Source organism: Salminus brasiliensis, chromosome 22, assembly GCF_030463535.1.
Source record: "Salminus brasiliensis chromosome 22, fSalBra1.hap2, whole genome shotgun sequence".
Lineage (NCBI taxonomy): Eukaryota > Metazoa > Chordata > Actinopteri > Characiformes > Bryconidae > Salminus > Salminus brasiliensis.
Genome location: NC_132899.1, coordinates 30811312 through 30832538, shown reverse-complemented (window position 1 = coordinate 30832538; position 21227 = coordinate 30811312). Strand labels below are relative to the sequence as shown.

At 45.1% G+C, this 21227-nt stretch overlaps 1 protein-coding gene across 4 annotated transcripts in view; it reads right to left on the bottom strand.

Moving 5' to 3' along the window:
- Positions 1–228: 228 nt before the first annotated feature.
- Positions 229–21227, bottom strand: part of arhgap27 (Rho GTPase activating protein 27) — a 49637-nt gene continuing 28638 nt past the window's right edge. For 2 of the 4 annotated variants that reach the window (XM_072666655.1, XM_072666656.1), the window contains exons 3-18: positions 13282–13752; positions 11075–11308; positions 10699–10779; positions 10494–10595; positions 10145–10216; positions 6373–6440; positions 6197–6284; positions 5734–5835; positions 5529–5627; positions 4707–4821; positions 4146–4274; positions 3949–4047; positions 3301–3378; positions 3014–3145; positions 2812–2917; positions 229–2709 (exon numbers count right to left, since the gene is read on the bottom strand). In XM_072666655.1, the coding sequence (XP_072522756.1) occupies positions 2535–2709; positions 2812–2917; positions 3014–3145; positions 3301–3378; positions 3949–4047; positions 4146–4274; positions 4707–4821; positions 5529–5627; positions 5734–5835; positions 6197–6284; positions 6373–6440; positions 10145–10216; positions 10494–10595; positions 10699–10779; positions 11075–11308; positions 13282–13752 (2151 nt within the window). In that variant the 3' untranslated portion in view covers positions 229–2534. The remainder of the gene's footprint in view (positions 2710–2811; positions 2918–3013; positions 3146–3300; positions 3379–3948; positions 4048–4145; positions 4275–4706; positions 4822–5528; positions 5628–5733; positions 5836–6196; positions 6285–6372; positions 6441–10144; positions 10217–10493; positions 10596–10698; positions 10780–11074; positions 11309–13281; positions 13753–21227) is intronic. The other 2 variants (XM_072666658.1, XM_072666657.1) reach the window with 2 other exon arrangements.

The window sequence follows — 21227 nt, the reverse complement described above, 5'->3', positions numbered from 1 at the left end:
GTGGGGGTCTGGATCAGGGCTTCCCTACTGTGTATATTAACCATTACGTGGTGGACAATCACCTCTGGAGGGCAGCACTGGCACACGTGCTTATGTAGGTTCGTGTCAGTTGTAATGAAGGGCTTCCGAACACCTCCCACAGTACATAGTTCCGCCTGTGCCGTTTCCTAGAGCTCAGAGATCAACAGTAGGTAAAAGTAGGGCAATGACACATGAGCTGTAAAACAGTTAACTTTATTAAAAGCTTGTTTATTCTGGGTCATTTACAGCATAAATATGCCTTTATTCTATATACACCTTCAATCCGCTTAAAATGACGCATATGCATGTGCCTTATCTTCATAAAATATTAATGCTTTACAATTCTTTACATCTACGCTCTCTTCACTTCCTCCCGGATTAATCTTTGTCTATGTGCAAATAACTCTTACAGAGAAAAGCTGGGATCCTGGTCCTTAACAACTCCTAAACAACACATTAAGCCTTTAAAGACCCTGTACAGGTAAACTACCGCTGCCCATTTACAGTTAAGTTGTAGTAGTATGTATATATATATATATAAATATCACGTGCACTCGTCTACGCTGCAGGTGACGGTGTTACAGAAAGAGAGGTGGCTTAAACAACACGTCGAAGAACCGCCCTAAACGCTTCTCGATTAATAGCCACAATATTTATTTGATCTACTCTCGTGCGCCTCTGAGACTGCGTTTTTCAGCGGAGTAGAGTAACTTCACAGCTTAAACCACTGCATGGCCCAGTCAAAGCCTCCGGCTCAGGAGAATGGACTTGTCTATGTCGAGGCTAAGTATGACAGAGAATCAGTGCTTCTGCAACAAGACAAATCAGTGCATTAAAAAAAAAAGTTAAAATAACTGCCTTGTCCTGAAGGGGGCACACCGGCTAACGTTAAAAATAAACAACCATCCGTCCTAAACATGCCTACTCGCCTCCTACAGCGGCGTGTAGTTACTTCTACACTGAGATTTCAAGGGTTCAGTCTAGCAGGTGGGAGGAACTTCTGAAAAACTACACGCCCTCTGGGGCAGTTTTTTGAGGGTGGGCTGTTTTTTTTGAGACTCTAGAGAGAGATTAGGGGTGTAGAAAGTCTAGAAACCCCCTTCTGATGATGTATCTTGAAGGTGGGAGGAGCTTCTGAAAAACTACACGCCCTCTGGGGCAGATTTTTGAGGGTGGGCTGTTTTTTTGAGACTCTAGAGAGAGATTAGGGGTGTAGGAAGTCTAGAAACCCCCTTCTGATGATGCATCTTGAAGGTGGGAGGAGCTTCTGAAAAACTACAAGCCCTCTGGGGCAGTTTTTTTGGGGGGTTACGGCTAGAAGGCCAGATAGCATATCATATCATGTAGGAACTTATAAGTGGAGTTACGGAGTATCTATACTACTCACCCCAGCCACAAGGGGGGGCTTGACTTCACACAGCAAGTCATTGGAGTTCGCCTCCCTGTTCCAGCTTCACGGGCGTGGTCCTGATAATAGTAATAATAATAATAATATGATCAATATTTACAGCCACAGATTTGTAGGTCTCACTCGTGAAACTTTCGTAAAAACATGAGCAAATTTTGAGTTAAACAGACCCGTCCAATAACTTTCCACCAACTTTCCACGAACGCTGTGTAAGTTAGTAGAAGGTGTTTTATACGAATTAATGCCAATGCTTCACAATTTGGGGGCTTTTGCATGTTTCTTTACAATTACCATACCATAATTCACGCCCATCAATGACAAATGAACCATTTGCTCACGGTTCATGAATGAGGCCCAAAATGTGGATTTAGGTCAGGCTCTAGTATTTAAAAGCCTGTGCATCAGTGGCTACGTTAGCAGTCAGGATTTCCTTATTACTATTCATGTAAGGCATGCTGGGTAGTGTAGTTTGAGAACCCTGATGGACGAACAGGCTGTGGAGATCATTTCCACGCTACAGAATATTAAGCGCCCCCACAGACGACGTCTGAAAGGCTGGTTTTAGGCCGGAACGCCCCCCCTCCTTTTTTTTTTTTGAGACGGACAGGACTATTTTTATGGAGGCTCAATGAACGGGCGTAATGAACGGATCACATCTGAGAAGCACAGCCAGAGAAAAAACTGCCTGAGTATCAGAAACAGAAACCTCGCCTATATTTTCCAGTGGAGTATTATTAATAATTCTCTACCCTTCCTCTATTTACAGCTCTCCCCATCCTCTTCTAATGTGTCACATCTAAATCCTAAGAGCTACATTTAATCTTATTCAAAGCAAATAAATGACACGGCTATTAACCGGTCAAGTCGCGTGAGAGTCGAGTGACCATGCTGCCAACACGGCTACAAATAAACAACAGCCACTAAAGGCTCAAAGTTAGCGAGATATCGTTTGCATAGCGCTAACTCAGCCTTTCTAACGTCCCTCCGGACAGCTTGCCTAAAGACCGAGCAGATTTCACAGATTGCTTCTTGACCTCGAATCCCCAGATACGAGGATCCCTGATCTGTTGAAGTGTTGATGGCAGACCTCTGGTTCTCAGGGGGGTCACATGTGGAAGATGCTCACGAATTCGCTTAGGATTAACTCGATGATCTGGTTCTGGTAAACCATATACATGGTTATGTTGGCCGACTCCACTTCGGGCTTCAGCAACGTCGGGCCGAAGACGATGGCCACGTTCTGCAGGGTCATCCGGTTCTCCTCGCCGTACTCAATAACTCTGAGAGAGACAGAGAGAGAGAGAGGGTGAGGAAGTGTACAATAGCACCGAGACCACTCGCTCGTTCGGATTTCCTTGTCCACATGAAAAGCCAGGCCGTACTTCCGTAAGTGTCTGAAGAGCGCCTCCATCGTGTCGTGGTTGGGCTGTGGTAACGACTTCACCAGATCTCTCATGTAGGACACTTTGCTGTGGTAGTCTGGGATTTCTACAGCAAACCAGAACAACGCAAGAACGTGTCATGCTTTACGAACCCAGAAGGAACCCCCCAAACCCCCCACTCTCAATCACTTAGGAAACTCACTGATGCCCTGGACAAAGCTGTTGAAGTGACTGTACGGAAACAGAGGCTCCTGCAGCTCTCGGAAGAACAGCTTCAGCGCTCCTGTGATGACGTGGATGTCCCAGTTTCCGTCCTCTAGGTTCAGATCCTCTGCTAACATTCATTAAGAAAAAAAGGTCAACGTTGGGCTCGGAAGTCATGAGGTCTTTTCTAAAATCTTGTTTCTCCATTGCTGCCATTTTTTTTTTTACTTTTTGACGGCATAGAAATATATGACAACAAAAATAAGAGAAGACAAAAAGACGTACCATGATCAGCTTTGAAACGCAGTTTCTGAATGACAGCCAAGTTCCCACTGACTCTGTAGATTCCATCAATCCCCAAACCTGTGAGACAGTAGTGGACGTATTAGCGGAGGTCACTCTTGTCCCATTCAAATCTAGTTATATTTAGGGGTCAAAGCACCGAGATACTTTTTTGTGGCTTTAGTGGCTACACTGCCAATATGTTGTCTTGGCAGGTGAAAACACTCTGAATCTGGTCGGTTTGTCTGATATTTGTCAATATGAGGTTACTGTACGAATATTACGAATGACCTTTATTCTGTAATTTTGTAATTAAATTACATTTTCAGTAGTTTTTAGTCCTTTAGTGTTGTAAAGACAAATACATACACTGTTTTCAGGTTGATTTGCTTGTTTGAAAAACATTATTTTTAATATGATATTATGTTGTATGATGAAGTGATAGACTGGATAGAGTTCAATGCTAGAGCTGGGGACCCGGCGCTTTCCTCCGAGCGTGTAGCATCGGCAGCAGTTTAAAAAAAATAGCGGTGGCTGGCTGGGGACATGTATCGGCCCCATGTGCAGCATGTAATTATTTTAGGTGTTTGGGTTTTTTTTGCCTTTTCCTGTAGTCAATTTGTCACTTTTTCTGTGAGCAGCACACTGTACCTTTTTTCTCCACCGTCTGGATGCACTTCTCCACGAAGCTGGGTACAGTGGTTTTCTCCTGGGCGCAGAGGTTGTGGAGGTGGCAGCCAAACACGTTTTCTGCATCCGACAGAGGAAAAAGCATCAGTAAGATTAATAACAATAACCAAGAACCTCCTGCACGCAGAACCCAATTGGGCTGTGGAGGGGAGGCTTACCTCTGATGTAGCCCTTCTCCTTGACGGACTGCAGGGTCGGCCTCTTCAGGAGAAACTTCTTCAGTTTGTTGCGGACCTTCTTCGGGTCGGCTTCAGACGATGTAAAACTAGACGAAGTTTGTCTGCCTGCTGAGGGTGAAAGAGCGCGACAGCATGATGGGCATTTTGCTACATCTGGCCAAAAGTTTTCAAGAATTGTTGAGGTTTTTTTTGTGTGCTCAGACAATCTCCTACTACAACTGTAGAGAATTAGACAAGAGTTCTGTTGTTCTGGAGCTTTGAAGCAAATGCATGGATATTTATAGACGGCAGGCTGAAACACTGCTTATATCTTCTGTGTGAATGGGCGGGGCTAAACCGCTGTAGACTGAAGTGCTTTTAAAACCAGGCCAGTTTTGATGAATGAACAGTGCGGGTGAGGAGGGGACAGTCTAAAGACGTCTAAAGATATCTTAACGATTTCTGGGGTCTCTCTGATTTCTAAACTCACTCTGGCTTTGTACAGATTCAGAGTGTGGCTTTATTAGTGTGGTGCAGAAGAACACTCTCCATCCTAATTACCGTTACTCATCCTCCGTCTGTCTGCAAAGACCACCACTGGTCTGTCCTCTTTCTCTGTGCTGAAGGACTTCTCACTGACCTCCTCTTCATCCTCAGAGTGGTGCTGCTCCACATCCTGAGAGACAGAGACAGAGACAGAGAACGGAGGGAGGTTAAAGACACCAGTCTGTGATCAGTGTGTGATCAGAGTGGGATTCCTCTGATCAGAGTGGGATCAATGTGTGATCAGGCTGTGATCAAAGTGGGATCAGTGTGGGACCAGTCCGTGATCAGAGTAGGATCAGTCTGGGATTAGTTAGATCAGTGTGGGACCAGTCTGTGATCAGTGTGGGACCAGTCTGGGATTAGTTAGATCAGTGTGGGACCAGTCTGTGATCAGTGTGGGACCAGTCTGGGATTAGTTAGATCAGTGTGGGACCAGTCTGTGATCAGTGTGGGACCAGTCTGGGATTAGTTAGATCAGTGTGGGACCAGTCTGGGATTAGTTAGATCAGTGTGGGCACAGTCTGTGATCAGTGTGGGACCAGTCTGGGATTAGTTAGATCAGTGTGGGACCAGTCTGGGATTAGTTAGATCAGTGTGGGACCAGTCTGGGATTAGTTAGATAAGTGTGGGACCAGTCTGATCAGAGTGGGATCAGTTTGGGATTAGTCTGGTCAGTGTGGGACCAGTCTGATCAGAGTGGGATCAGTCTGTACTCACAGTGTGATCAGTCTTGTTATCAGTCTGTAATCACAGTGGGATCAGTATGGGATCAGTCTGTACTCACAGTGGGGTCAGTGTGTGATCAGTGTGTGATCAGTATGGGTGTGGGCACTGTACCAGTTGTCGTATGGTGTCAGTGATGACTTTGTGCCAGTCGGTGATGATGCTCTCAGTGTCGTACTGGACCAAGAACTCTGCACCAGCACGGCTTTTCAGCTAAACACACACACACACACACACATACAGCATGTTTAAACACAACAACACAATTTACCCTGTAAGACACTACAAATGTTCACTAGATTGGATTTCTCTGCTGCACCTCCAGCACGTTCTTCTTGCTGGACTTCTCTTTCGCTGCCCAGCCGATAGTCGCTCCTTTCAGATCCACCGTGAATTCAGGAACAAACTGGTTGGTCTTGCTCTGTGGGAACAGAAACATACTGGTAAAAGACCAAACCGGCCCACTGAGCCGACCACATCGGTACACAGCTTTTCACAAAGATTCATTAACAGGGAACAGAGAGGAACAGTTCAGTGAACATCAGATCAACATGGTTGATCAGCTCCAGGTACAGTCCATCAGCCAAGACACAACATACCGTTTGTTGACCACCTGACTCTTAAAGACAAAGGTTCTGTAGAGCTTCTTAGCTTATAGGAAACCCTTGAACAGGCCCAAATCCTACATTTCATCTTCCATCTCCTGGAGGAAGACGTTCCAGAAATGTTCAGAATTCAGTTTTACACAACCTCTCTTCATCCATTAGTACTGCAGCACTCACCGCTGCTCCTGCCGGGTTGGACTTGGGGTCCTTGTGGAACGTGAGAACCCCTCCATGGAGAACAGTCCACGAGAGAGCCCAGTTCTTTCTGTAGGAACAGCAGAAAGAAACACTGAAACACTTCCGAAATTAAACTCAACCACCTTCAACAGAAACAGGGAGCCACGGGTCCTTACCTTACTTTCTTCCCGTTCTCACAGATCTTGGTCTTGTTGAGAATTCCAGCTTTTTCCAAATTGGACACCTGGAGGAGAACCACGGACAGGACCAGTTAAAGCCGCTGCTTCCGGAGAGCTACCTTCCCGCAGACAGGTGGCAGTTTTCCACTGCACGGTATCTACACTGCTCTACTTGACTCGCCTCGCCTTTTTTAGCCTTTCCGGTAGGCAAATTTGGTACCTGTTACCTGGAACCAGGTGCTTTTTTAGTACCTGCTAACTCGTAGTTCCAAGTGAGCCAAATAGGGAGTACAATGTGTTGTGTAAACCTTGCAGAGAGCTGATTGGCCAAAGAGAATTCTCACTCTCTACACGATGAGTGTATTTAATAGGGATTCTGGGTACTTTTGTATAGAGAGTGTTTAGCTTATCAGCAGAGTTTCACCAACAGGTGGCAGTAAAGCAGGTGGGATTCGCTGGTCTACTCTGATTAGTGTTTGTGCGCTACGGAAAGGAACAGGACTAGAGTGTGTGTGTGTGTGTGAGTGTGTGTTTGTGTGTAAATGAGGCTAAAAAAATCACGAGAAACGTGACTATAGGAAACTATTTGAGGAAGAGTGAAGGCGAAAGCGGAACACGCACTTCTCTGACTATTATGAAAATTTCATATTTGATGACAATGGAAATTGAACACGACCTACTGACCACTGAGTGCTCCGCCCACAAACACAGCCTTTCCACAGCAGGAGCTATTTGTCTGAACCCACATTTGGACAGCGGATCGTTCCTGTAATATTATTATTACTATTAATTAATTTATTTATTTGTTTATTGTCTAATCGCTGTTTATACACTGATTTATCTGATATTACTGCCTTTACTAACTTTGAGTAGTGATGGGCCAATTCGGGTCACTTTCGGCCTGAATTTTGCTGGATGATGTGGTCTGGTCATTTTCAGATGAGTTTAGATCGGTTCTAGACTCAAAACTGGGCGATGGAGGTTTGCTGAGCTCGGATCAGTTCTGGACCTTATTAACATAGATATTGTGATATACACTGAGGAGGCGGAGCTACAGTCTCTCATTAGGGTGAATATTAATAACACTCTAAATGTAGGTATTGTGATATACACTGAGGAGGAGGAGCTACGGTCTCTCATTAGGGTGAATATTAATTACGCTCTAAATGTAGGTATTGTGATATACACTGAGGAGGCGGAGCTACGGTCTCTCATTAGGGTGAATATTAATAACGCTCTAAATGTAGGTATTGTGATATACACTGAGGAGGAGGAGCTACGGTCTCTCATTAGGGTGAATATTAATTACGCTCTAAATGTAGGTATTGTGATATACACTGAGGAGGCGGAGCTACGGTCTCTCATTAGGGTGAATATTAATTACGCTCTAAATGTAGGTATTGTGATATACACTGAGGAGGAGGAGCTACAGTCTCTCATTAGGGTGAATATTAATTACGCTCTAAATGTAGGTATTGTGATATACACTGAGGAGGCGGAGCTACGGTCTCTCATTAGGGTGAATATTAATTACGCTCTAAATGTAGGTATTGTGATATACACTGAGGAGGAGGAGCTACAGTCTCTCATTAGGGTGAATATTAATAACGCTCTAAATGTAGGTATTGTGATATACACTGAGGAGGCGGAGCTACGGTCTCTCATTAGGGTGAATATTAATTACGCTCTAAATGTAGGTATTGTGATATACACTGAGGAGGAGGAGCTACAGTCTCTCATTAGGGTGAATATTAATAACGCTCTAAATGTAGGTATTGTGATATACACTGAGGAGGCGGAGCTACGGTCTCTCATTAGGGTGAATATTAACGCTCTAAATGTAGGTATTGTGATATACACTGAGGAGGAGGAGCTACGGTCTCTCATTAGGGTGAATATTAATAAGGCTCTAAATGTAGGTATTGTGATATACACTGAGGAGGCGGAGCTACGGTCTCTCATTAGGGTGAATATTAACAACGCTCTAAATGTAGGTATTGTGATATACACTGAGGAGGTGGAGCTACAGTCTCTCATTAGGGTGAATATTAATAACGCTCTAAATGTAGGTATTGTGATATACACTGAGGAGGCGGAGCTACGGTCTCTCATTAGGGTGAATATTAATAAAGCTCTAAATGTAGGTATTGTGATATACACTGAGGAGGAGGAGCTACAGTCTCTTATTAGGGTGAATATTAATAATGCTCTAAATGTAGGTATTGTGATATACACTGAGGAGGCGGAGCTACAGTCTCTCATTAGGGTGAATATTAATAACGCTCTAAATGTAGGTATTGTGATATACACTGAGGAGGAGGAGCTACAGTCTGTCATTAGGGTGAATATTAATAACGCTCTAAATGTAGGTATTGTGATATACACTGAGGAGGCGGAGCTACAGTCTCTCATTAGGGTGAATGGGCTTTTGCCAGCGTTCTGTAAAGCTTGTCTGACCTAGCAGTCTTTCCAGACATGGCAACATTACCTATGTAAGAATGTGTTTGTGGGCGGAGCCTGGACAGGTATTGGTTTGAATGTCCCTCCACCAAACTTAGCTCATGCTAAGACAATCAGTGAAGCACAGGGCTACACAATATATTTCTTATTAATCATTAGAATTTTACTGCAGTTAAATGATTTATTGTTTGTTAATTATCTTTATTGATTATTAATGAAATGTGATCATGGTCCAAGTCACAATTCTACATCTAGCTACACTAATAACACACACACACAGTTGTCCTGTCAGTGACTGTTATTGAGCACACACAGTGCAGGCTAGAAAAAGTAAGTGAACCGCTCCTAGTCAGTGTTCTACTGTGCTTCTGGCAAAATATATGGACAAAAGTATTGGGACACCTGCTCAGTCATTGTTTCTTCTGAAATTTAAGGTTATTAAAAAGTGCTTTTGTTGGAGTAACTGTCTCTACTGTCCAGGGAAGAAGGCTTTCTACTAAACTTTGGAGCATTGCTGTGAGGTTTTGATTGCCTTCAGCATGTTAGTGAGCTCAGGGCGTTGCACGATCACCCCTGACCCCTCCTCATCCACAACTCTTAAGTCATTCAATTTAAGAATTCACTTACTTTTTCTGGCCTGCACTGTGGGTGTTCACTCAATGTGCTTAACAACAGACATGGACAGTACAACTGCGCATGTGTTTTTAGCGTAGCGTAGATTATGTTTATCTAGAATTGAGACTTGGACAACGATCAAATGGGCTCACTTAGGTCTTGATTACAACTGCACATATTGTGTAGGCCTGGTGGAAACCATTACATGTACTATTGTAACTATTATAAAGATAATTTAGAGTATAACGCCCGTCACCACATCCATCAACGCAATCCCAGTCCCTTTCCACCACATATCCCTGCATCCGTTCGGCGGAAATGAAGGTTAAAAACGCACTTTCTGAAGCTGTGATTCTGAGCTCTGATCTGTCGACATCCTCTCAGGCTCGGTTGTACCAGCTTTCGCAGGTGAAGTCTAATAACCGACAACAGAAGAAATAAACAGTGCTGTTGGTGTTCCTGCACTTCAGAAGCATTCTTCTGCTGCTGCTGTTTGTTTTTATGCCTGCTCTGTAGTTTAGTTCTAGATAACAGGGAGTCGTACATGGTCAGAAACCCCATGAGCAACTCTTATCAGAGAAGACTGAACACCTCCACACGGCTTGAGGCGAGTGTGTGATGATTTAGGCCTTTACAGTCTTTGTCTTTACAATGACTCTAATCATGCGACTCGGTGTGTGAAAAAGGGACTTACGTTATGAGGCATTTCCGGCGAGCTGGACGCGTCGCTGTCCGAGGCATTCCTGCGATGGCTCAGAGAGAACTTCTGGCAGGGAGAACATAGAACTTTTAGCGCTCAGATCCGTGTCCGCAGTTTGCATCAACCAGCGGCCTCAAGTGTTGGCTCTGCCACCGAGAGGCTGTGATCTCGATTCCCAGTGATGCTACAGCCAGTCCCAGAGAACTGGCTGTGGGATCACATTCTGGGTGGGTAAGATGGTCATCCCCCGCCCCCCACACACACACACATATCTCAGCATGGGCGATGCTAGCAGTTAGAAGTTAGCTAATCCAAGTGGTAAAGTGTGTGTGTGTGTTTGCACCTCATCCTGAGATCCTGTGCTATTCCTCCAGCTCCTCATGGCTCCATCCTGCTCCATCACCCCCCCATTCCCCACCCGACACTGACCCAGACCAGCAGAGAGCTAGAGAGAGAGCGAGAGATAGAGTTAGTGAAACAGGAACATGTCCAGTCCATGCTTCTGTTTATCTTTGATGTTAAATATCTGATATCTAAAACACACTGACCTCAGGTAAGGTCCACTGGGACTTGGAGCCATCTCTCAGGTAGTAGTACGCCTGTCCTCGATCGTCCAGCGACTTAATCCACTGTGAGTACAAACAGCTACTTCAGACCAGTATGAATACATGACTATAGCTACACCCCCCAGTGTTTCCAGTAGGACCTCACACTTCTATCATGTAAGTCTACAGGGACAGACATCTTCAAACATGGACAGAAATACAGAGAAATGTCCTGATTTTGTAGCTGTGATGTCATTTTATCTGTGATTATTGGTTATTTTATGCCACACAGTGCCACAACCACTTTAGTCCATTACTAGCTGCATTAGCCTCAAGAAGCATTAGATGTCTTGGATCGCTCTAAAGGTGCAGCCGGTACCTGCTCCTGTGTGTGCTCACTGGTGAAGACCCAGGCTCCGTCATGGTCTATGCTGAGGGTCCAGCCTGCAGGGGTACTGCGGTCCAGACAGGCTCGAGGGATGGGTGCTTTTTTCACGTGAGCTAGAGAGTACTCTGAGGTGAGGGGGAAGGGCAAAGGCGAGGCAATGTCCTCCTGGCCTGGAGACACTGGGATATCATCTTCAGCAGGGTAGTCTTCCTCGGGAAGCGGAGGCTAGCGATGGGACAGGAGTGGACAGATGATGTGACGTAAGATCATTGGTCACCCCCCCCCCCCCCCAAATTACCTTTTTTTAAGAAAACGAAATTTCAGACTATATATGGAAACTGAGCTTGCTGTGGGGCAGAGGAGGGTAGGGGTGGGTATGGATGGATATGGGGGATCTGAGAGTACATGGGTCGGTGGATATGGATGGGTGGGTATGACTTAGAGCTGGGCAATATGACGATATTTCTAAGCATATGGAGGAGACCGTTAGTGCTTAATAAACACTGATCAGCTGCAGGTTTTATTATCAACAGTGTAATTAGACTGGGTTCATTAGATGAGGAGCAGCAGATGTTGAGTAGAAATCACTGTATTCAGTACGGGAGAGGATCTGAATAGTAGTTTATAAGAATCTGTTACTACTGATGTGTTTATTCTGTGATTCTGTGATTATTACATCATATCACCCAGCCCTAGTATGACTGGGTATGAGTGGATATGACTGGGTATGACTGGGTATGAGTGGATATGACTGGGTATGAGTCGATATGGGTGAATATGACTGGGGATGAATGGATATGGGTGGGTATGACTGGGGATGAATGGATATGGGTGGGTATGACTGGGGATGAATGGATATGGGTGGGTATGACTGGGTATGAGTCGATATGGGTGGGTATGACTGGGGATGAATGGATATGGGTGGGTATGACTGGGGATGAATGGATATGGGTGGGTATGAGTCGATATGGGTGGGTATGAATGGATATGGGTGGGTATGAGTGGGTATGAGTGGATATGGGTGGGTATGAATGGATATGGGTGGGTATGACTGGGGATGAATGGATATGGGTGTATATGACTGGGTATGAGTGGATATGGGTGTATATGACTGGGTATGAGTGGATATGGGTGGGTATGACTGGGTATGAGTGGATATGGGTGGATATGACTGGGGATGAGTGGATATGGGTGGGTATGAATGGATATGGGTGGATATGACTGGGTATGAGTGAATATGGGTGGGTATGACTGGGTATGAGTGGATATGGGTGGGTATGAATGGATATGGGTGGGTATGACTGGGGATGAATGGATATGGGTGGGTATGACTGGGTATGAGTGGATATGGGTGGATATGAGTGGATATGGGTGGGTATGACTGGGGATGAATGGATATGGGTGGGTATGACTGGGGATGAGTCGATATGGGTGGGTATGACTGGGGATGAATGGATATGGGTGTATATGACTGGGTATGAGTGGGTATGAGTGGATATGACTGGGTATGAGTGGATATGGGTGGATATGACTGGGGATGAATGGATATGGGTGGGTATGACTGGGGATGAATGGATATGGGTGGGTATGAATGGATATGGGTGGGTATGACTGGGGATGAATGGATATGGGTGTACATGACTGGGTATGAATGGATATGGGTGGGTATGACTGGGGATGAATGGATATGGGTGGATATGACTGGGGATGAGTGGATATGGGTGGGTATGACTGGGGATGAATGGATATGGGTGGGTATGAATGGATATGGGTGGGTATGACTGGGGATGAATGGATATGGGTGTACATGACTGGGTATGAATGGATATGGGTGGGTATGACTGGGGATGAATGGATATGGGTGGGTATGACTGGGTATGAGTGGATATGGGTGTATATGACTGGGTATGGGTGGAAAACAGATCTATGGCAAAACACCACTGTGTGATGTCATGTTGTTAGCTGTGTGTTTCGGACTGTGGGGTACTCGAGTGTTTGAGAAGTTTAAGATACTTTTTGAAGTAAAGGGATTTAATAAAATCTCATTGTTTTTAAGGTGTAAATATCAGACATTGTTAGACATGTTCAGGATTTCAATATCGGCATCAGAGAAAGGGGTTTCGTGCCACTTCTAAGAGAAATCTTTAACTGTGCCGAAGCGCTCGCCTCTCATTAATCAAACGTATTGTTCCACATACCGGTCCCCCGTCCTGCAGACTGCCCAGCAAGTCCTCTGGAGGGTCCCAGGAGCTCTCGCCCGAGACAGGGTTGAAGAAGTAGTGTCTGCCACTCCTCTCGTCCAGCACCTTCTCCCAGTCCGAGCTCCATCTTGGTGGGGAGGGCCCTAGAGGGGAACAGGCTGGAGACTGAGCTGGGGAGGGTGAGGCGGGAGGCTCCTCCGTCCCCATGTCAGATTCCATGGAGGCGCTGAGCGGGTAGTCCCAGGTGCTACGGCCTGTACTGGGCTGATAGTAGTACTGCTGACCGCTCTCCTGGTCAGTGTGGATCTCCCATCCCTTGGAGCCCAGGCGAATGTTGTCGGGGAGATCAGGGGGAGAGTCTGGAGTGTCCAAAACCTCCCAGGAGGACTGCGGTGAGGGCAAGCCGGAGACGCTGCGACGGACCCTGGGGACATTCACGTAGACGGCCGACACGTCCTCATCCTCCACCTGGGACAGAGCAGACAGTAGAGAGTCAGTGTGAGGAGTCTTGGACTTCAGGATGATTCGGGTCAATTAGGATTCTTTAGGAAACAGTTGGGTGTACCATGAAATAGATATGGCGGCTAGGTCTAGCCCAGCGGCTCCACTACTCTAGCCGCTACTGCTACCGCTTTCTGCTACACAATTTTTAGTTCTAGAGAAACTTACCCAGTCAGAACTATTCTACAGTGGTGGTGAAGGGAAGCAGACGTCTGAAACTCTAATAAAAGCTCCTCACAGAAAGTTCTTCACCTAATGGTGATGAAGACACTGCCTGATGCCTGAGACACTGTTCTACCAGAGCTCTGAGAAGAGTTCGGCTCTAAAACCTGGTTTAAAAATCGCATATCATTAATTTGGTGGAGGGATACATGCTGCAGGGTGTAGTGCGGCAAAAAGTAGTCCCTAAAGAAAACAGGATTAGTTCAGAATCTCTACTATTTTACCATCATCATCATTCCATAGAAAACTCAGGAGACCAGGGTAGGTTCACTGGTGGGTTTGGAAGGACAATATAAAGGCTATGGTTCCATTTACCACCACTGTAAAGAAATCAGGGTTGGTAACAGACGTCTGTACAGAAGTATGTAGCGATGAGGCGATGACTGTCTTGGTTCAAACGGGTCGGACACACATACTCTCACAAAGGATTTAAACAAATGAGACAAACACAGACAGACACACTTGATAAGCAAGTCAATGAAGCATCTCAATCAGCCCTCACAAACTATGCCGCTGATTTTTCGACAAGCTTTTCAGACCGCACTGTAAAGCTTTACATGAGGAGGGTCTGTGCAGCCAGGCGGCCCACGGAAGTGTCTTATTAGCCTTTGAGTACGCTCGCTAAAAACACACATCCTGCAGACACAGGAAATACACAAAGTCGGTGCGAGCCGAGAGGACTGCCACCTCGGCCGAGCCACCCTCCTGATCTTGCTTTCAATTTGTCCTATTTGGGGACGGCCGCACATGCCGCAGAGCGCTGCCTGAGAGTAAATAAAGAATGAACACACCACAGACAAAGCCGGCTAGCGGCCTGCGCTCCAGCCACTACGTCAAATACACTGGGTTATCATTCGCTGGGTGAAATTTCGCTTCTGTGAAAAGTGCTGTTGCAAACACACTACTCTACTGTCAATTACGAGACCTGCATTCTGACGCTAATTTGACAACAGGGTAGCTCTACACCATAGAGTGAGGAGATACACGCTTTTATTGATTTGAAACATTCACCTGAAAACAGGGATACTACTGAAAGGCAGTTCAGACATAGAAAATTAAGTGAAAGTCAGCCTGGAACTAGCACTCTAGTACACAGTTAGCAGGTTGGCTCTAGGCGCGTTAACACAGGCGTTTTTGTACGTGTAAAAATGAACCGCATGCTTGGTGTAGTGTAGCGGGTAACAACATTGCCTTTCGCGTGGCAGACTACGGTTTGGGTCAGCGTTTGCCTCAGAGCTGTTACCCACTATGCTGTGTTTTTACACATACATGGCCCTAGCCTAGCCGGCATGCCAGCCCTTAGCTAATTTTCTAGCTTTCGTTCGATGTGTTTCTAGTGTCGTTCGATCCCAGTGCTGTTGTTTTTTAATCGAGAGCCTTGGATGATACAATACACTGTATTCTTACAGCCCTGATAGCTCAACCACAACCACACCACTCCACACCTATAGAAACTCGACATTCGCCTCCCTGTGTAACATGATTCACACGTAAATTCACTCTGGATACGAGTGTCAGACCATGCTGTACATGTGAATGCAAAACATGGCAAAATATATTTTTCAGCAATCAAAAATAATGACTGCGCTTTAGTTCGCATTTAGTGCATAAGCTATTGGCTAGATTACCGCCCTAGTTTGCGGGTAGTATATTAGCTCACAGTTAGCTTAGCCTGTCAGTGTAACTAGAGGAATGCTAATATTTCCATTTTTCCCCTCATTTGATGTTAGTTTTTGATAGAGTGCCGCTCTGACACTGTACTTTTGGGTGCGTCTGGGTAGCATAGTGGATAACAACACTAGCCATACACTAGCAGACTAGGGTTTCATTCGCCAAACAGCTAAGCACACCACACTACATCAGTAAGGGTCCTTGGACAAGACTCCTGAGGCTTTGTCCTTCTACATGTGGAATATGACTTGGATAAGAGGACCGGCTAAATGATGTAAATGTGTTTAAATAACAACACCTTTACATTATGTTAACGCTGCCTTACATTAAATGCAATACCACAGGGATTGCTATTTAAAGTAATGTGCTCAGCCACATTTACTTCAACAATGTCTTTAAAGACGGACTTCCGCTTTCATAAGGAGCTGTTTTGCAAAAAACCCATTCAATGTCAATGTAAAGGTTCTATATCAGTTTAAAATATTAAAAATGGTTCTTTACAGAGCAAAAATGCTTATTCTATGACATCCCTCAAAAAGCCTTTATTGTTTAAGAGCATGTGGTAAATCGGCCTCCTCAGAATTATATAATGATATATACCCTATTGCATATACAACCCCAGTGACTGCAACACGTATAACGTAACAACATGCAAAATTGTGTTTGTATGAAGATGTAAAGTTTCTGGAGATAACTGTAAACACTGGTACATGGCCATATTTAAATGGACTGAATGTATCTTTTCGTTTGTATCTTCCAGGCCAAGATGATATTACGACACATGCACTGCAGATCTGAGAACTGTTGGGTCAGACGAGGCTAATGGCAGTGAGGGTGAAGAACGGGCCATGCACGAGAGCTGGGAATGGGGAATGAAACTCGGCTTGAGTCCAAGCTTCTGAAGTTCAGGCAGGTGCAGTCCTGAGCTCACCTGGACTCCCAGTAGAGCCCTCCGAGAATACACACCACTTCTGAGGTACCTCTGAAAGAATGTGAGAGAGAGAGAGAGAGGCAGATAGAGAGACAAAGAGAGAGAAAAAACGATGGGGGGAAAACATAGACATAGAGAAAGATATAAACAAAGAAGGAAGGAAAAGAGGCAGACAGACAGACAGTGAAAGATAGACAGAGGAAAACATAAAAATAGGCAGACAGAAAAATGCAGTGACAGACGGAAAGAGAGAAAAGAAAAAAACGGATGTAAATAAAAGCCACAAAAGATATTCAGACAAACAAGAAAACAAGAAACAATAGAGTAGTCATAGTTAATGCATCTAGAACCACACAGCTTTGGTGCTGTTCTTGGTCCATTAACCCCTTAAAATGCCTGTGGGCCGAAAGTGTTATTACTAAACTTGTATTACTAAAGAATAGCCACACCAGTTTGTACAGAAGTCATAATACACTGTAATGTGTTAAATAGACGTGTATAACCACAGTATAACAAATGGCCAGGGCTGATGTCTGGGAGCTAGAACGGGAACTAGATAAAAGTGCACAAAGTAAGGGTGACAAAAAAAAAGAGAACAAGAAAGAATAAGTGCTTAAGGGAAACGCAAAATTCCCAGACCGGAATGTATGCCACCTTACCGAGGATAAAATTAGATGAGCTGAATGCGTCGGGCCAACAGAGACAGGCGTATACCCTGCATATGTCACTTTACAAGTAGGCTAAGAGAATAAGGCATAGAGAAAGAACAAGAGAGCCAGGGAGAGAAGAGATGGGATAAGTGGGGGATTGACGGTCGGATAGAGGCCCACTATGTTTCTTTTTCTTTTTTTTTGGTACCAAGCAAACAGCGTCCCTGAGGTCATTCATTATCGGCAGCTGACAACTCATCACACACACATTATTGATCGATTTACACTAGACTGCCTCTGAATGAAGAAGACCAGACAAACCGTCTAATCAGTGTCAAGTGATCCAAAAGTCACACAGAATACCCGAATGGCCCGGCTTGGTGAATGACCTTTATATGCACTGCTGGGCAGCGGTTGTGTTTTGATGGTGTCTGATGTCTGATATAGTGACTCGTGTCTGCTATGACTTGCACAGCATCCTGATAATGTGTATTTTGAGAGGCTGCCACTACCCTAGAGGGAACATGCATACTCTTTGACACTTGCCACGCTAGTCGCACAGGGAGTGTCTCAACAGGAAGAGACTGCTGACTAGCTAACAATAACACAACCAAGATCTGACCTCACGACGAGATTTCTCAGAACAGACAGATAACGTCTGACCAAAGTCGCGGATGTCTAACAGAAAGCATGGGAAACGGGAAATTTCTACTACACATCTCTCTCGTTTGGCCTGTGTTCTGCCCCCGTTATCTATGGCACTATTGTAGTTCTCAAAGTAGGGCTAAAGACGCAACAGCATCATGGCAGAAACACCCAAGTGGAACTGACATCTGGAGGTGTGTGTGCATGGGCAAGTTCCTTCACAACTTCCTGCTTTCGAAAACTTCAACGTAACATGGTGCAGCTTTGTAGAAATGGACCGACAAGCAGTAAAATCTAATAAACGTGTCCATGAAGTTCTTCAAAACAGATTTTGGACATGCTAATCTGTCTGTTTCAGATGAAGTTATCGAGTCAAACCATCACACCCTTCATGTTGTACGATCAAACCATCGCTTCTACCCAGTTGTAGAAAAAAGACCAAGTCCCCCAAGTCAGATTTAAAATATGTAATTCTGTTAGACGTAAAATTACACCATGTCCACTAGCTTGTAGATGGAATCCAAGTTCTACATTGTACCACCAAAACAATACGATGAAGAATTTATACTTTTTTTTACTAAGTTGTAGAAGCAAAGCTACATGTCCACCACATTGTGGAACCATACCACACCAAGAATCGACAATGAAGTTCATAGGTAAACCAATAAGTTCACCAAGCAGTACAACCAGACCAACAGCTACCAGATTGTAGAGTCAAACATCTCCATCAATGTACAGACTTGTCCATCAAGTTATAGATTCACATCAACATCAGTTCTTTGTATCAAACTAACAGGTTGTAACATATCAACATACCTGACACATCAACATGATGCTGAAATGTTATATCAGCATGTCCACCCAAGTTACAGAACCAACACATCAGGTCGCAGAATCAAACCAACCATGTTCACAAAGTGACCTACCTGAGGATCCAGAGAGTAGGCCATAGCTGTTTTTGGCCGACAGTTAATCCGCACTTTGGAGTAATAGTCCACCATGGTTCCTGTTTCAGATGCTCCAAATCCTACGACAGTTAACAGCCAGAACGCTAGCTACCCTACAGCTAGCGCAGTGTGAACAGGAGGGATCCTGAGCTCCATGAAGTCTCACTAACTTTCGAACATGCAGTCAAGCAAGAGCATCTTCACCACGCTGTGTCTGCAGCGCTTGTGGACGGAGTAAAAAAGGAGAACTGCGGGCTCAGAGAGTGCGAGGGAGGGGGGGGGCAGAGTGAGCGAGTGAGAGAGAGCGAAAATAAGACAGAGAGAGAGAGAGAGATAGAGGATGATAAACAGAGAGGTGGGCGGCAGCATGTCAACAGAGAGAATGAATAAAAAAGGAAGAAAGGAGGAGCTGGTTGGGCTCAGAAAAGTTGTCCCGATTCAGAACGAAGACGAGAGGCAAAGACAGTTCACTGGTGCGTTTAAAGAGGAAGCTTTGAGCTCTACAAAAACGCTTCCTTTCAGTCACTCACTGAAACGCTTGTGTGTAAAACACATCCATTTTTTTCTCCCCACCACTGAAAGGAGTACTTTAACTTTCGCCTTAACCGAAACCTATCACTGAAGCTCATTTCCTCATCCCGTTGATTTTGACATCTCTGGGAGCTTCCAAGTTCTGCACTAATAAGCAAACTCTAGTCATGCTTTCAGCCTGGCGAACATGACGGACCCAAAAAGTCTTGAATTAACTACAAAGGCACGGATTAAGGGACGTTTTGGGCCAAAGCCATCAGTGGCACAAACACAGTATTCCTTCTTCACTCGTCAAGCGACAACAGCCTGTCCCCTATTATTTTTCACCAAGAGGTGGGTGGACACGTAACACCACGGGGGTGAAGTACCTGAGGGTACAAGTGAACCTGAACCCAAAAGACCACTGCAAAAATCCCCAAGACGAGCAAAAGCCCGCCCACCTGTTTCCAACTTGGTACGTTTTTAACGTTCACGCTTCCATCAGACACAAATAGCTCAGTTTTGCCAAGGGAATGACTGAGACAAATTCCATCCTGTCAGCCTCTCGTCCTGTTGCCTCTTGTCTCCAGACGATTAGTTTTGTCCTATTTTCAGTTTTTTGTGGGCCGTATATCTATTTCTCAATACGACGACCGACGCAAGTGATTTTCCGTCCACCCCATGACACGAGACAGGTGGAGAAGACAGGTCAGACAGGAGGGATTTGTTTTTGAGATGTTAGCTGTATTCTGTCTCATCCACATGTGGAGCCTGGAAAGACTTCACCTGATTGGTTCATGTGCTTGTAACAAAAGAAAGCACTGCGATGTTGAAATCATACCGGCATCGGAAGATAATTGCTTAGAAATACCTGGCAACCATGTCCAAGTTTCTCAAGTCATTGGTCTCATTCTTGTGGAAAGACACTGCACAATCGCCAGACACCTCTGGAATTTGGTAAGACATTAACTCCATTCATTGGTAGCAGCTCAGAAGATCCAGAATCTTGCCTTCCTGCGAGGACCAGACCCCAAGACCATGGTGTTGTCTGATGCCACTGTGACTAGCAAAATTGTGGCAAAATTCAATAAGTCGTTTATTCCAGCTAGCAGCTTACTAGCAGCTAAGAAGCTCCGGAATCTCGGCATGCTGTGAGGGCCAGCATGTCTGCCTGTGGACTGGCGTTGTCCATGCTAGGCTGAAGGCTTACCTCAAGAGACTGGCTGGTCCTTCAAATCAACAAACTGGACTTCAGACTGCAAATTCAACAGTGATTTACATGAACAGACCACTGGATTTTCATTCCTTTTTGGACATTCAGCTAAACATGCAAATTTGAACGTGTTTTGTGCTGTTTATAGCGTCACTGTCCGATGAGCAACAAGCATCTCCTTTACAGGAGAACCTGCAGAGGGCAAACCATGGAGAACAAGAACAAGAATGACAACTGGGCTAAATCCAACTGGACTTCTAGCGGGTTATGAATGCAGCTAATTCAAAACTATTGTAGTACCACACAATACCACACCCATCTACTCACACCTAGAGGAAATTTTGCATATCCAGTTCTCCTACTGTGTGTTTTTGGGAGATGGGAGGAAACCGGAGTACCCAGGAATTCCACTCGGACACTGGTGAACACAGTAAACTCCTCACAGTGACCAGAGCAACCCCAGAAGCTCCAAGGATCTGCAAATTCTGAATCGCCGTAGGATGCCAGGTTAGCTGTTGTGATTCTGATATCAGATGATATCAGTGACTGCCTGGAAGAGCTAATGCCTCCACTCCGCCTCCACTCCACCTCCACTCCGCCTCCAGCCAAATCCTTGTTACACTCTGCTGTAGGGGAAGTGGGAAGTGGGAAGT